Here is a 17,703-nt window from a genome sequence, read left to right on the forward strand (position 1 = left end):
AGTATCTGGTCCAAGCTGAAATGGCATTAGCCAAACTATCAACTCATTTTAAGTGGCAGGATGTCAAAACTTCCAGACAGTTTATCCTTTGGAAGATTGTTTATAATCCTACTTCCTTAAACCACCTGGAATAGAACAGCAAACAACAAATATAGGAGATGAGACATACTTCACTCTCTGGAAATCCTTTTCCAAACCCAAAGGAGGTACAGAAAGCAGTATCAAGGAAATAAATCATCTCTGCAAAAAAACACTTAAGAGTGGGTCTGCAATAGTGAGAATGAGAAATATGATGGCTCATTTGTGATTTTTAATGATGAATTCAACTGCAAAGTTGCATAGCGAAGGAAAGGACAATTCAACGATTTGTCGACTATAACAAGAGGGAAGGAATTTTCACAAACGCCAAGAAAGGCAAAGCACGAAAGACTTTTGAAATGAGATGTGCTATGTGTGGAAGAGATTGGACATGTCATTTTCTAAAAAGTGCTTGATCAGTTATCAGCATTCTTAAAGTCTGCTTACTCCTCCATTTTACTAAGTGGTCCAGACAAGCATGCCAAAAGATTTGTAGCTGGTAAAAGGAGAGCCAGGTGAGTGGATGTAACAGGAAGTTTTGCCCTGCTATTGGACTTTCTTCTTGAGGTTGGTTGCGTTTGCTACAGCGGAAAATAAATTGGTCCTGCTGGATTGTAAATGCACAGATTTAAAAATCCTCCTGAGGGTTCTCTTGAGCTTTTCATGGCTTTTCTGCTTCCTGTAATTCATCCTGCGGCAAATCTAGGGAGAAACAGAAAGAAAGAAAAAAGGAAGATTATGACTACATGTGGCTATACCTTGCAGCCTTGATGTTAATATTTGCAATTCTATCATTTGCCAAAGTCCTGTGAATCACTAAAGCCAATACTTTCCAGTAATTTAATTTCCTGATATTCCATTACTCTGCAAGCAGCACAGGCTTTTTACATGTGCAATTCAGCTCTTTTGACCAAGTGTAACTAACCTCAGAAAGGAAGACAATGGAGGACTGAAACTTATTTTGAGGGATGTGTTTTAAAGCACCGTTCTTTCCTAGCAGACGTTTTTGGAGAAACGTCTGTACCAAACTATTAGCTCCCTGCCTACCCACCCCCCTCCCGGGCTGGGGCATTCCTTTCAATCACCTCTCAATTAATTCCTTCTTTTAAGTATGTTGACAAGGCAAGGAAGGGGAATAAAGTAGTTGCCTTTGGAAGATAAGCTGAACTCTATGAACGGTGAATGGCTTGATTCAGATTGTTTTCCCCTCCCCAACTGCTGAGTTTGGGGGGTGCTTGAGCATTTGGGCACATGAGTAAGTGGGTGTTAAGAAGTTGAACAAACTTTGCCCGGAGTGTCGAGAAGCTGAGCTGCAAAGCACCCCAAAGGCGAACACAGAGGTCCCAGTTCGCCAGCACAAAAGACCAAAGCAATGAAGTCTCAGCAAGAGCATTCCTTGCTTCGGTGTCTGGGAGGCTCCTTTCTCCAAAGTTTCTGCTTTCCAAGAGACAATTAAAATGACCGTGTGGAGAGGTGGGGTGGATTTGCAGAGGTCACTTTGGCAAGGGCTTCCTTTTGTTCTGCGCTGTTGGTGCATGCTGAGGTGGCTGAAGGGATCAATATACACTCTTGGCGCATTTAAAAACTTCATTAGTGACCAGGAATAGAGAGTCAAGCCACAGGTTAATTAAGTGTGCCACTCATGATACACTGAGTGGAGCTGGAAATGCCAAAGAGCAGACTGAAAGAAAATAAAGACAACTCCAAAAGTGGTCAGGAAAGACAAAGTCTGGGTTCCAGAACTAAAAATTCAAAACAGAAGGCTTTATGAGTTTGCTATGTACATGAATTTCAGTCCTCAAAGAAACTGTGAATTAAAAATTTAAACCTACAGTAAAAAGAAACATTCGCAACCGATTGTAAGCTTACCACAAGCAGATACAAATGTAATGTGGAGACACTCTTATGTCAGCAATGGAATGACCTGAAAGATTAAACCCTATTTGGTTTTTGAGTGCTGTGGGGATTTTTTATATTGGATTTACAGGGTCTCGTTTTCATTGTTTGCTTCGGTTTCCGTTGATTTTGTTGGCGTGTGCGAGCTATTTTTGCGATGAAAACGGGCGCCCCATTTCATGAATTGGAGCACTTCTTTTCCCGCCTACCCTGTTCTAACAGCTGGTTCAATCACTACTGTTTACCAACAATGCCTATTGTCATGTCATAAGAGGAAGGTTTCCCTTATTTCTGACAACATGCAAAACAGAAATGTTCAGGAGGGCACTTTTATAAAGGGATTAGAACTGTACTATATTGGAACCAGGCAAGAGGTTGCTCATAGAAAGGACAAGACGCCAGTCTGTTGCAGTATTTATTAAATGCATCACTTTGTTTACATTGCATTGCCTTTTACCTCTGAAACTCATCCAGTTTTCTGCATTATGACATGTCATGACTCAAGACAGGTTTTTGCTTGCTCATTCCCCAAGCTTTGGTTGCCTGATTGAATTGTGGCTATATTTGGTAATTTGCCTTGAGCCCCAGGGAGAAAAGTGAGGAAGCATATAAATAAACAAACAAATAAATAAAGTACTTGTGGCTACTGGAAAGATCCAGCTCATATCAGACTACTGGATATGCAAGTCCATCAGAATTTATGTCAGAGAATTGCCCTGAATTCAGCTTGTAAATAGCTTCACATCAATCCCAGTAAATCAACATTTTGCCGGGGGGGGGGGGGGTTGAGCTCTCCTCCCATTAAAATATTCATCTGCCCTTCAGCGCCTCTTAGCTGACTGAGGCTAGTTAGAAAGTGGGTCAGATGCATGACAGGCATATAAAACTCATTTGTGCTGGGTTTTTATAACATTGTCAATTTGGATGAGAAACGCTTGACATCTGGCATTCTGGAGACTCCAGTGAATTTCAGACTAAGAAGGCCTCCTACATAATTTTTGTTGATCTGTCAGGCAAGATATTTTTACTCAGTGGCTTTTAACATCTGGACTGCAATCAGCTGCTTTGAGTGTACAATGGAAAAGTGGGATATAAATGTTTTAAATTAATAATTGTTGAGAGCTGCTTTCCACACTGAATCTTCCTGATCATTCGGTTGGTTTGTTTGTCTGAGAGGAAGCTTTTGTGCCAAGATATGCTGGGTGATAAAAGTCGGGGCAAGGAAAAATGCAATACAGTAGTGTTCTTGGATGACTATGATGAATGACCAAAATTGTCTGCACTATGACACAAAGAAAGTTCTTTTTTTTTACAAGAAAAAAAGTACCAGGTTCCATTCCTTCTTTCAAAGGAGAGGGGGTGGGGCTTTCAAAAGTTCATGACATTCTAGTACAGTGGTGGTGAACCTATGGCACTCCAGATGTTTGTGGACTACAATTCCCATCAGCCAATTGGCTGTGCTGGCAGGGGCTGATGGGAATTGTAGTCCATGAACATCTGGAGTGCCATAGGTTCACCACCATGGTTCTAGTAGATAAAATTATTCCTACACCCTAGAGCCATAGGATCCTGAGTACTTAGAAATGGATTATACTTATCAGCCCCCCGCCAGCATGCCCTATTGGCCATGCTGGCGGGGGCTGATGGGAATTGTAGTCCATGAACATCTGGGGTGCCATAGGTTTGCCCCCACTGCCCTAGAGGTTTTTACTGTATGGAACAAAAAATGGCTCTTTAGAAAAGAAATTAAATATCGAATGTCATGGATATTGGAGTGCTAAGTAGGGTGCTAGAATAGTAAGGAAAGGAATAGAAAGGCAAGGCAGGCAAAAAAAATTATGGGACTGAAGGTCTTCTTAGACAAGTTTAACAGAAAGGCAAATGATAGAGGTGAATAGATGCCAGTAATCCAAGTGTGAACCATATACAGATTTATGCCACTTCATTAAAACAATCATTCAGGGTGCTCCTGTGTATATTTATCACTTGTTGTGAGATAGCACCGGTGCCACTTCCTAATAAAGGATTCATAACTACCAGTTCTTGGGATAAGAAACTTCATAAATTACTGATCATCATGTCAATCATAAGGTTAAAGTATATATTTTCAGTTATTAATGTTTTCTTATAAGGCTGTTTGTTGATTTTTCACTCTGAATTTTGACATTGCTTGGCTGTTTAATGATAAAAGCCTTCTGATCCCTGTTCTGGTAAATAAAATTATAATCTCTGAAGATGCCAGTCACAGATGCAGGCATAACATCAGGAGAAAATGCTGCTGGAACATGGCCTTACAGCCTGGAAATCCATCAACACTCCAATACAATTATTCTAACACCTTACCCAGTTTTAATTTAATTTATTAGATTTACAAGAAGAAGAGGAGGAAGAGTTTGGATTTATACCTCACCTTTCTCCTGTAAGGAGACGCAAGGTAGCTAAAAAGCTCCTTTCCCTTCCTTTCCCCACAACAGTCACTTTGTGAGGTAGGTGGGGCTGAGAGAGTTCCGAAGGACTGTGGCTATCCCAAGGTCACCCAGCAAGAACGTAGGAGTGTGGAAACACATCTGTTTCCACCAGATAAGCCTCTGCCACTCAGGTGAGGAGTGGGGAATCAAACCCAGTTCTCCAGATCAGAATCCACCTGCTCTTAACCACTACATCACACAAGGTCTCTCCTTTAAGGCTTGGGGCAGCTTACAACATTATCTATCTATATAAAAAGCTAACCATCCGTTTGTTGGTGACTCCCTAACGCCGAAACGGCTGGACGGATAGCCCCCAAATTTTCACATGACGTCCCTCCCTGTTGCGGGCAGGTAATTGGACCTTCAAATCGCCAAAAGTCCATACCCTGTTGCGGGCAGGTAATCGGACCTTCAAATCGCCAAAAGTCCATACCTGAGCCAGGTAAAACATCTTTTTCCTGGCGCACCAGGCCATGAAGCTGGATGTGTTTAACTGTCACCCTTAGAATGTTCGTGCTGCCTGTCTGTCTGTGGCCTGAGGGCTTGGTATGAGGGCTTAGAATGTTCATGCAGATGGGCAGAGATGAGCAGTGAAAACAGTAAATAGGTAATACTGATAGGTAATACGACTGGAAGTGAAACACATACACACTTTGCCGCAGGAGACGCCCGGTGGGGTCCCCCCCCCCCCCACACACATGCAGGTAACTTTCACTCTCTGTGCCTCACCCACTACTACCACACAACACACATACTCTCATCCACATCCAGCTCATCCTCACACACCTCATTCTGCCCTCCCTCACATCCAATCATCACTTACCCACTTCCTCACCCATATTCCTCGCCTACAGCCTTTTTTTACTAAAAGCAAGCTGGAGTTTGGCCTTTTCTTCTAAGAACATCCGCTGGTGGGGGCAAACCAACACTACTGCCTCTGCTTCTTTAAATGTGGCCCTTTAAACCGAGGGAGCTGGCCTCTATCTGAGCTCTCACCACCCTGCCTCTGCTGCCTGACTGGGATAACCTCCTTGCCCCAGTTCTGCTCTTTTACCTAAGCCAGGACTGTGCGGTCAACCAGCCTCATGGATTCTTCAAGACTCTGACAGTCTGGGTTGTGGAATGGAAAGGGTCATTATACTAAAAACCAAGACAGCACCATATAATAATGTGAATTGAAAAGGGGAAGAGGGATTCCATTTGACCACCTCAAAAGAAGAAAAAGAAGAAGAGGAAGAGGAAAAGGAGGAGTTTGGATTTATATCCCCCTTTCTCTCCTGTAGGAGACTCAAAGGGGCTTACAACCTCCTTGCCCTCTTCACCCCTCACAACAAACATCCTGTGAGGCGGGTGGGGCTGAGAGAGCTCCGAGTAGCTGTGACTATCCCAAGGTCACCCAGCTGGTGTGTGTGGGAGTGCACAGGCTAATCTGAATTCCCCAGGTAAGCCTCCACAACTCAAACTGCAGAGCTGGAAATCAAACCTGGTTCCTCCAGATCAGAGTGCACCTGCTCTTAGCCACTATGCCACTGCTGCTCCCAAAAGGCTATGCTGGGGATCATTGGACCTGCATGGACATCTGTGTGGGATGCAGACTGTGATGAGAAGGACAATTGCCACAGCAACGCGTGGCCGGGCCCTGCTGGTTTAAAATATATATAAAGTATTTTCTGGTTGGCCACATCTAAAAAGTATTTTTAAAGTATTATTCAAAATAACTCCAAGGCATTGATGCTCATGTTGATGGGAAAGTGGCAAATTTTCTCGGCTCTCTCATGGGCCTGGTGATAGCAGCTTTCCTGGCATCCTTAAACCACAATTATGATAATATGATAATTATTAGTCTCAGCAAATTCATCCATTGTTTATAAATTTTATTATCACTATAAAGGTTTAAGAGGAAAACACAGCTTCCTTTTGTGTTACAAGCCATCACTTTCCCATGACTGCATGCCAAAAAGGTATTTCTCAGACTTCTGAGAACAAAAAGCTAAGCAATCCTAGTACAAGTTTGAAAAATCTACCAGTATAAAGTTAAAGGCAGCCACCCATAAGCACGTCTTTTGTAATGTAGATGGTGATCCTCACATAATCTAAACTGCCAAGTCATGATGCTTTTATTTCAGTCCATTACTGAGCCTCAGTGAATATACTCAGATGGACCTGGGAAGCCACTGTAATATATTTTCAGCTCAACCGAGATTGCTATGGGGCACTAGGAAAGTCGCTGAAAGATTCCATGTACCATAAGTGGATCTGTGTGAGATAACACATAACATTCCCCCTCCCTGCTCTATTGTCTTCTGTACTCCACAAAATTGTGCCCCTGTGGATCAGTGGATTCTCTAGAATAGGGGTGGCCAACCTATGGTGCTCCAGATGTTTATGGACTACAATCCCCATCAGCTCCTGCCAGCATGGCAAGGGCTGAGGGGAATTGTAGTCCATGAACATCTGGAGCACCATAGGTTGGCCACCCCTGCTCTAGAACATCACAAGGGTTGAGAGAACATTTGGAGGAATTCTGATGAAACTGGAATGTGAAATATACAGAAGGGATTATCATCGTCAAAGTCTTACCATTTTTTAAAAGGAAGATTTTGGCCATCCTAAGTCTCAAGAAAATGCTTCAAAGCACTATGGGACCGAACCTCCAAAGCTTCCAAATGGAAGAAGCTGAAATGTATCACTTTTTCTTTTTTTGCACTTGCAGATTAATTTGGCAGGCTGTTTGATTAGGTGACGGTATGTCAGCTGCATTCACTTGACAGAAACAGCTGCTTGAGCAAAGAAATATTTAAGAGCTGACTTGAAGCTCTTCCTACCTCTGGTGGGAACATTCGTCTTCAAAAGCAGCCACTGGACAACACGCACCGAGGCCATCGGAAGCACAGCAGCCCAGCAACCGGCTAATGCCTTCAGATTCCTGCCTCTAACCCCACTTCTCCTGCACAACACTTATCCCACAACACCACTAATGGAAAGTTAAACACAGCAAAGAGACATCATATTAGAATAAGCCTATATTAAAAGCTACAGCGAGGCTCTAAGGTAGCCCACAGGAGGTCTGGCTCTTTATTATGGTCTGAAATTCATAGTAAAAGCAATGCCGATTCTCGGCCTTTTGAGGGCATAGTATAGATTTAAGCGTTTCACTGTGGGGGGTTTTGGAGCATTTTAGATTAGGGACTGCGCCTCAAGATGAGCTTGGATTTTGTTTTGATTAACAGACATATAAGGCCACTGCAACAGCAGAGAAGGTACTGTCTTTGCAAGGGGAGGGGAAAGAACTGATTAGAAAACGCTAGCAAGTCAATAGGCATCTCAGACGGAAACTTGATAAGTCACAATAATGTATGTCTTTAAAACAAACAAGCTATTGTTAAAACCATTAAAGCAATGTTCTTCTAAAAGGGCATCTTGAGTCACCTACGTTAGATGGAGGCAACTTGAAATATCTAAACAATAAAATCTGTGTATTCCTAGTGAGATATTCACTACAGCCAACTTCCATTTTCAAAAGAAAGTTAGTACATTGGCGTCTGTTTTCCCTTCGTTTCAGCTACGGACCTATATGAGGAGAGTTTATCATGTGTTTCACAGGTCAGTGCTAATGTTCAGCTTATTTGCTAGACTGAACCAGGCAATTGGCAGCACAGGTACTGGGCCAGGCTGTGTTGCTGAACCTTCGCTGTCCCTTTGCAACTGTATCTCATAATTTGGTCTTGCAAAATGGCTGATCTTTCCTCTTGGCTGCCACTGGCAGCTCAGATCTGACATGAAGAGGTTCATCACAGCACATTTACATTCATGTTCGGGAGATTCCAGGATGTCAAAATCTGAAACTAGAGGTCTATGAGAGAATTGTACAAATTAAATAATTTCATATCTAACAGTGCCTTATTGGTAGAGATTAGTTCAGAGGATGGGATGCAGGGGTGAACTGGCTTTTTAATTTACTGGGAAGTTCCTAGTGGGCCATAGCCCCAGAGAGCCACTGAAAGCAACAAGCCAGCTAAGCCTCGGGCCCCAGAGATGATGGCTCTGCTTCCAGTACTCATCCCAAAAAGGGAGATTTTTTGCCATTAAATCACAGCTGAATTATGGCAACCTCATAGGGCTTTCAAGGAAAGAGATGTTCACAGTGGGTGTCCTGCAGTGAGCCTGCGACGGGCCTAACAGCCGCCACTAACCCCTCTCACTGCCACAAGCCCGCCACAGTGGCTGGGGACGTGGGCAACACAGAGCATGGTGGTGGGAAATAGGATCCGGAAGCCTGCCGATGACAGGGCCTGCCTGCAGGAGGGAAGGGTGAGAAGTGACAGCAGTAGTGGCTTTGAGGCGATGAGGCCAGGCAGACAGCCGTCGCCTGGTCAGAAAGCATGGCTAAGGGAGCAGCTCCCATTCACAGGTCGCAAGGCCTTGGTGTCTGCAAACAGCCCCAGGGCACGGCTAGGGGGTATTGAGGGAGGCGGGGAGGAGATTGGAGGGACGTGTGGCATGGCCAATTGGAGCCCTGAGGGAGGTGCTCTGAGCCACTGTTGTGCTGCTGGGTGGTGGGAGAGGGTGTGGAGGGATGGAACAACCCCTATAAAGGAAGCAGGGAGGGGCTCAGCCAGGAGGAAAAGGCCAAAGAAGAATTCATGCCAGACTGAGGAATCTCCTTAGCAGGACCAGAGAAACTGACTCTCCAGCTACTTCTGCCTCCCATTCTGAGGCCAGCCCCACGCAACTTGAACTGGAAACTAGCAATGAGGGCAGCAGCGGGAGGGCAAATGGTGACGGCAGTCACGTCACAGTGGCTGCCTCCATGTTATTATCCTGGCATTCCTCAGAGGTCTCTCAACAAATACTAGCCAGAGAGTGCATGACTGGCCCAAGGCCATCCAGCAAGCTTTGCTGCTGGTGTGGATGGAGATCTGAATCTGGGGTTCTAAGGACCTGTTCTGACATCTTAAACACTATCCCTCACTGGCTCCCAAAAGAGAGCATACTGCTCTTTATTGGAAATGTACAGTGGGTTCTAACTATATTTAACACTGTTTCCAAATTTTTGTAATTTGCATTGAACCTTCACAAGAAAAACACCAGGGTATTGGGAAACATGTGGGCACTTACATGCATTCAAGCTCAAACATTCCCAGTCACTGGAATGAAGTCAATGTAGGGTCTATGCCAGTGGTGGCGAACCTTTGGCACTCCAGATGTTATGGACTACAACTCCCATCAGCCCCTGCCAGCATGGCCAATTGGCAGGGGCTGATGGGAGTTGTAGTCCATGACATCTGGAGTGCCAAAGGTTCGCCACCACTGGTCTATGCCATGTAGGGTCTATGCCAACAAGTGATAAATGTGCATGGGTGAGACCAGAGCACTGAAAAGTCAGCAACCCGTCAGCAACCCCTCCTCTGTAGTCCTCTTAGGGCAGGGTTCTGCAACCTGCGGCTCTCCAGATGTTCATGGACTACAATTCCCATCAGCCCGAATTGTAGTCCATGGACATCTGGAGAGCCACAGGTAGCAGACCTCTGTCTTAGGGGCTCTGTCCTTTATATTTAAGAGCTTGTTACAATTTGGATGAGTTACAGTTTTCCTTAGGTATTGCAGTGGATTCACAGAAGCATCACTTTCTCCTACTCAGAGCACTTTCAATAAATGACCACCCTTCAGTATGTTTTTTTGAAAAAACTAACAACAATAAAAAGAAGGGCTATCATAGGATTTTTTCATTTACATTACTCAAGGTTTCCAAAAATTCCTCTGGAAATAATGTACAATAACATTTTACCAGTTGATGTCATTCTTTCTTTTGACTCTTAGCTGGGAGGAGGAAGTATTGAGGGATTAAAAGAAAAATATGCTTAAAACAATAGGCAAGGGAAAATAATACTTTCATGAAATATTTTCCAGTCTTGGATTTCACATTGCTTTCTTCCACCAACTGATCATTTGATAAGTTTCACTCTTGGCTTCAAAACAAAAGAACACAACATTCACATTAAAATAATAGGAAAGTTGTGTTTATGTGTCATATAGAAACCTCAGCACTTTGGCTTTGCCTTTTTATCATATGACAATTATGGAGCATCCTGTTTTTGAGTAACCAAATCCTAAGTCTGTAAAGGACAGTGGGGGCAGAATTAGGTAATTTTAGATGCTGGATTTAATTATCTTACACCCCTTCCACTCTGAGACTTTAATGTGCACTTCAAAGGTGAAACTACAGTCTTCCTTTGTCACACATTCACCCCAATACAAGTCTATGAACTGTGGACATCAATTTTGCTAGCCCATGTCTAGCCCTGATGGCAACACAGAAAAGGGGCAGAGGTTCTTAAATTGTTGATGAAGGCAGGAGAGAACTCAATACTTGGGCTCAAGGGACAAAGTTCTAGGAAGGGATAAATTCAGACATAGGTGAATCTGATGCCACCCACCACCAATTAGACATTGTCGACTGAATGGCCATCTCATAAAGCTCATCAGAGACACATTAGGCTCACCAGAGACACTAGGTTTGTAGGTAGCTATCCCCCTCTATCTACCCAACTATTCCAAGAAAATATAGAAGGCTGTTCTACCGTACCATTAAACTCTTGTTAGCATAAAATGTCTGCCTATTGTATGGTTACAGCTTTTGAATGAGCCAATGTATTATCATGAATAATTTTTTTCAACCTATGAAACTTCAGTAGGGTCCAAACTAGGGATGCTAGGCTACAGCCTGGCCCCTTACAAATGTTTGCAGGAATAGGTATTGCTGATGTCCTGTGGGTGTGTGAAGTTACTTCCTGTAAAAACCAGAAGTGATGTCATGATGGAGAGGGCACCCAAAAACTCTATAGTTAAATGATACAATTTTTGATAAATTCTCAAGCAATATCCCTGACATCATGCTGTCACGTCCTGTGTTCACCAGAATGATGGTGAATGCCAGACCAGTGTTGGCACACCCAACCTGTCCACTTAATTTTGTACCTGTCAATCTTTAAGATTCCAGCAGGCGACAGAAGAGATTTCTCAGCAGTCTCCTGCCATAGCAGAAGACCTGACATGCTTAATCCACCCCAATGCTGCCATTTTCAAAATCTGTCCTTTAGTAATTGTCAGATCAAACTAAGATGTAATGAAGGCTGTAAGAATACCTATGAGGCTGACATATCCAGAAGAATTTGAATTTTTGACACTACTGGAAGTCTCTCTCGCTCATGTGAACATACACACATCTAGTTATGAAAGTGCACTAGGCCAAAGTCATTGAGGCTGCAAATAAGTCTTGGGAGAGATGACGGTAACACTTGGGAAAAAAAACAGCATGGCTTTCTTATGAGCAAACAAAACCATAAAACTTTAGTGGACTTACCATGCTGGGGAATAAAACTTTATCAATTTACATGATCCAGTGAAAAATAAATTCTGCAGTTACAGAAGCCTATAACTTGGTTGGGGAAGGAAGGCAGCATGGTATAGATGGAGTAGTATTCGGAAGGGAGACCTCCAAGGAAGAATCTGCAGAGGCAGGAAATGGCAAACCACTTCTTAATCACTTGCCTTAAAAAAAAACCCCACCAGGCCTTGCCATAAGTCACCTGTAACTTGACTGCGTTTTACACACACAGAAAGCCTGGCTGAGCCCAGAGGCTCATGAATTTGGCAACTGTGGCTGTAGACATTTGAAGGCAAGCGGGAAATAGTGCGATAGGGCAAATTACACTCTTGAAATGCTATTATTCTCTTAAACTGATATACTTGCTGATACCAGTCCAATGGTTCAAGCTCACATACACTTTATTTTGTAAGAAAAAATGTCAGAAATCTTCCTTAGTTTTTTGAGGATGTTTGGGTCTCACTAAAGAGACTGCTCATCTGTTATACGATCACAATAGTAGACAGGCAATTTTTACAAAGCACAGAACATTTCATATGGTTTCCTTTGTCCAGACAAAGTATCCAACACAGTGGTGGCAAACACATAGGGAAGAGGAAAAGACTGTCTCTCCCACCATGTGTGTGTGTGTGTGTGTGTGTGTGTGTGTGTTTGTGTGTGTGCGCGTGTATATGGTGTGTGTGTAAAGAATACTGCAAACTTTTGCCTCTAGAGTCAAGAAAGGCAAGTACTCAGCAGAGAATTTTCTTCGGGAAACAAAAGCAAAAAAATATTCATTGCATCCCTAATGCACGTTAAATAGATTTTAAATAACTTTAATGGCCCCTCTACAAGGATAAGTTCAAACTATCACACCAAAGCCTCAAGACATAATGTTCAGTAGCAATAGTAACCTTTCGATTAACTCAAGTTTGATCAAAGCTCCGTAAATAATGCAAAAAACCGGTTCAACAACAGTCTTAAAGCCCCCATGCATGCATTTATGCTTTTACTATCTATGAGTTAATAAATGTTTTAAAAGGGTTTGATTATTTCATTTTTAAATGTTTTCCATAAAACATGATGACATACTTTAAAACTGAGCAATAAATAACTCTGTCACATATTGGCTGGACACAGTCCTGCGCTGTTTAAAATGCTTCTTTCCCTGGGAACTGCTTTTCTGAACCTTCCAAACTGCTCTCCAAGGACCTTCTGGTTTTACACATGGTATTTCAAGGCAGTCTCGGCTGGAGACTTTTAACAACAGAAGTTTACACAGAACTCCAAAAGCTCCACTAGAATCGCTCCAGGTGACAAGAGTTCAGGAAGAAATGTGCACAGATATATTGAGACAGCTCTGACTATGGCCAACCCTAAAGATAAATACCGTACGAAAATCTCACAAAAGGAGTGCCCCCCCCCCCACAACCGCCCGCCTTCTGCACTAGTCGAATATAGGGCGTGTTTTTTCATACAGGCTTGATTGCACTTAAAAGACCTGGTTGCTTTACATAAAACAAAATAATGTTGAAGTACACATTCAAATGTTTTATAGAAATGAAGATGCCACTGCCTACTAGCAGGCTATCTCAAAAAAGCAGCAGCTTTAAAGGAAAGCCAGAGTCTCACAGTAGTTATGGGTCTGAGAGTAAACCAGGAAGACGTGAGTTCAAATCTCATCCTTGCTACTAATTCAATAGGGACACGACACTAACTCTTGGTCTTAGCCTCACATCTGCAATATAATCTTCTCACAATACTAACTAACTCCTGGTCTTAGCCTCACATCTGCAATATAATCTTCTCACAATACTAGAACCAGGGGGCATTCATTGAAAATGCTGGGGATTGCAAATGCCTTAACAGACCAGGTGCTTGGGAGCAACAGCCGCAGAAGGCCATTGCTTTCACCTCCTGCATGTGAGCTCCCAAAGGCACCTGGTAAGCCACTGCGAGTAGCAGAGAGCTGGACTAGATGGACTCTGGTCTGATCCAGCTGGCTTGTTCTTATGTTCTTATGTTCCTATAGGGATAATGCAAGTTTTTTCCTGACAAGATAGCTGTAAGGATTATTGAAAGAACTAATGTGTTTAGCTCTGGATAAAATGTCATATACATACAAGGTGTTATAGACTATCTAAATTGTCATTTGTAAAATCATGAAGTAAAAAACAAATCAGGAGTTATGTGCGTAGCTGGCCTGAGGGAAAGATGGATAAGGAAAAATAATGCTGAGGAAAGTGAGATGATGGGTTGTTGTGGGAAAAGCTGATCTGTGGTTTCTTCTTTTAACCTCAGGACTAATGGCGGGATATAAATTTAATAAATAAAATTAAAATAAATAAATCTCCCTGTCTGCAAAAAAAAAAAAAAAAAACCACAAGACTGTACTGCTGCATTTAGGACCACAGTCACATGGGAGGGACAGAGTAGACACAACCTATCAAGCTGTGATCGGTTTCACTGATAAAAGCAGGTTCCCTTGTGTGTCCAGTTTTAAAGAGAAAAATATCATCCACCTAAAACCCTTCCCCCTTTAAACTGCTAACAGTTGCATAGGAAGTCCAGTTTTGAGCAGTGAAACCAGGCAGAGCTTCAAGGGTTAAATTCCCTTTCCCATTCCCATGCAGATTGAATCCACACTGTTGCCACTTGAACAATGCGCTTTTTACAGACTCATGTCTGTTTTGGCCCTCCAGTGGTACTGGAACCGAGTGTCCAATTCACTGAGGTTCTTGTTCAGATCTCATAGGACCTGAATGGGTGGCCAGAGGAAGCTGGCCAAATCGGCAGTTGGCTGGCAGAAGCCAGGACTTTAGGAAAGGCTGGATGAAATGAGAAGCCAAGAAGCAGCTGGAGGGAAAAGTTTTCACAGGGCTCATGAACGGGAACTGTAAGCAGGTGACGGGAAGGATGTGGATCAGGAACAGAGCTTTGCAGGCTATGAATCAAGGAGACAAGAGGGCACAGGGTTGCTAGGACCAAACTTCAGAGGCATCCTGTTCATTTGAACAGTTGCACAATGGGGGGAAAAAACTGGCCAGAAGAAACATCTCCATCCACAGCAGAATTAGGATGCTTATGGAATGTCCCCCTCAATGTAATTATTCTACCACAAGATTTAGAGGATCTCTCGGATTCAAGGGAGAGGGGAAATCCTATCCCTGACCATCAGCACTGCTCCACTGAGGTTCTGTTTTCTCCATATCCTGACCCCTGCCGCTGGCTCCATTCCCTCCTTTTGTTCCCTGCTACTACGGGCTCTTCCCCCGCCTCCCAAATTCTTCAATGGCCGCATCCCTCAACCTTATGGTGCTGATGGATGGCACCAGCGCTTCAATGTCAGGCACCATTTCAGGTCGCCATCCGTATGCTACCTTCCCCCCACTCTTCATGTCAGTAACTGGACAGAAGTCACTCTGAACATTTTTTGGCATTCAGTTTTTAACACACACACACAGCATTTTCCAGACACCTAAATTGTAGCCATGGCTTGTCCTGTTGTGAGGATTTAAAAAAAAATCTGCATGGATATTAGATATAAGGACAAAAGCAATCTCAGGGTGCTCAGGCCTTCAAGCAACACCTATGTCTAGAAATGGGAATTGAAAATCTGTGTTATGATAGCATCAGTTGCAAAATCTTCAGGTATCACTTGTAAGTGGTGAATTTCACAAACTGAACTAACCAAACCAATGTTCCACGGGAGAAACCGCACAGTTTATTGTAGGCTCTGGTCCTCGGCTGGCTCCCCAAATGGGGTGTTATAAAGATTTGCAAGTGTGGGAACTGTAGCACCAACATTACTTGACTATTTCCCTCTTTGCAACAGTGCTGCATTTGCCACCACAACTGACTACATGGGGTGTGATCCCTTTCTCCATCGACAGGTGGCTCTCAATGGAGGTATTGACCTTTGGAGAACAGGCGGCAAGGAGAAGCAGAACCAACAGGGCCTAGCATTTTTAGCTGCAATATCAGCCATAGGTGGCCACCTTTTCAACAAGACACCATAGAAAGAAACTGAGCAAATTTCAACCACTGGATCATAGCTAGTGCAGAATGAGAACTGCTCATCTGTTCACAACTCCAAATGTTTCACCCCCATGAGCAAGGCTAATTAAAGAAGTCAGCACATGTTCAAAATCCTAACATGAGCTGGCATCCACCACAGGGGTGGGAACAGAAAGTGGTCACAAAGTTCAGTGATATATGAGTCATCTGATGCTGTGAGTCAATAGCTGCCTGTAGCAGATTGAATGTGCCTCACTGGTAGGTGTTACTTCAGCCATTAATGCCGCTTGCTCCGTGGACAAGGCGATACACATGACTGCCAAAACACATAAGAGATATCCAAGCCAAACTCTGATTCTGCCAGATTCTCAAAATACCGTATAGATTTATAAAGGCACTGTTCTCTATCTGCGACGGCATCCAAGGCAATGTCTGAATGGGCTGGCCGCGGCCACACCTATCTCTGTGTTTGAAACCACGCTCTGACAAACCGTCAGCGTCCTCTCATGCATGACCACTTCAGTTCATCAGTCAAAGTAACGCCTGCCCTTTGGAGAAGTCTGATTTAAGGCAGCAATAACAATAATCCCGACTGTGGCTGAAACCATTCTCAGCAATTCCAAAACTTTTATTAACCTTGGTTTCTGACTTGCAAACTGTTTTTTTTTCTCAATTAAATATCAAAGCTCTTTCTTCTCTGGAGAAGCTACACTTCATTATAAGGCCCCACTTCTTATGTGAGACTTAACCTGTATGACCAAGAGAGTAATGTTTCACTCAGAAAGTCCTGTCCTGAAATTACCATAGCTTGACGGTGTTTCATCCCTCCCAAACGCAAGCCACAGAGCTGTCTTGTAACACCAGGTTCAATTCCTGGGCTCCCTGGAGGTGGAGTGTGATAAAAAAATTCACTAGGGAAACCCCAAGCCTTTGAATTGGGCACCCTAAACAAAGGTCTCAGAACACGGCATTTCTCATTTCCACAGGCACGAAACAATGAGAATGACTGATTTGTAGATTATTTTTCTAACTGCTTAATGTTTCTCCTTGTTGTAGAAGGCTAAAAGTAGCCTCCAGTGGAAGAGGTAAGAATTTGCTACTCCAGGCTTGGAGTTTGGAGTTTTCAGAAAAAAGAAGGGTAAATCACATCTGACAGGGCCTTTTCGGTAATGGTACTAAGAGTGTGGGACTCCTCCTTCATAAGGTATGTCTAGCGCCATCCCAATGGAATTTAATGAACCTTTACTACTTCTTTTTTTTGGCAAACTTTGAGTTTAATTCAATTCTGAATATGGACAGTCTTAAAGTTACTTTGGTCTGCTGTGGCTCTGTGTGTCCCGGCTGATTATTCTCTTGAAATGTTTTTGATCTGAATGTTGAGCATTCCTGGTTGTATTTTATTTGCATTTACTGTGGTTGCATAAGCAGCTTTGAAGCTATTTTTACACCAAGAGAGTGGAATGTCAGTATTATAAATAAAAATAATACAGTTGATTTGCGGGATATCCGGGAAAGTGAAGTTTTGAGGTCTTGAGAGAGATGAGCAGTCTTCTACTCTTCCCAGTTTTAAAAAAAGGCCACAAGCAGGCAGCCTTTGAGCATAACATTTTGCAGAAAATTATACTTGACACTCCTGCCTAATGCAAGACATCAGTAGTCTGCACTCATTGTAGTAATGATTAATTCTGAATTCTTTATTACAGACTAACGTTAGGGCTGGAGCACGGGAGGCCCAATGAGGGGAATGGAAGAGATTCTGATATGATGTCATTCTGCATCCTTAGAGAGGTAGTGCAGCACAGTGGTTAGAGTACTGGATTAACGGGGCAGGGTGGGGGACAGGTTAGAATCCCTGCTTGCTGTGAACTTTACTGGGTG

General features: G+C 43.2%; 1 protein-coding gene across 3 annotated transcripts in view; it reads right to left on the reverse strand.

Moving 5' to 3' along the window:
* Positions 1–290: 290 nt before the first annotated feature.
* Positions 291–17,703, reverse strand: part of BBS9 (Bardet-Biedl syndrome 9) — a 231,032-nt gene continuing 213,619 nt past the window's right edge. For all 3 annotated transcript variants that reach the window (XM_048510716.1, XM_048510714.1, XM_048510715.1), the window contains one exon: positions 291–780. In XM_048510716.1, coding sequence (XP_048366673.1) covers positions 740–780 — 41 coding nt within the window. In that variant the 3' untranslated portion in view covers positions 291–739. The remainder of the gene's footprint in view (positions 781–17,703) is intronic.

The sequence above is a fragment of the Sphaerodactylus townsendi genome, linkage group LG11 (genome assembly GCF_021028975.2).
Source record: "Sphaerodactylus townsendi isolate TG3544 linkage group LG11, MPM_Stown_v2.3, whole genome shotgun sequence".
NCBI classification, from domain to species: Eukaryota; Metazoa; Chordata; class Lepidosauria; order Squamata; family Sphaerodactylidae; genus Sphaerodactylus; species Sphaerodactylus townsendi.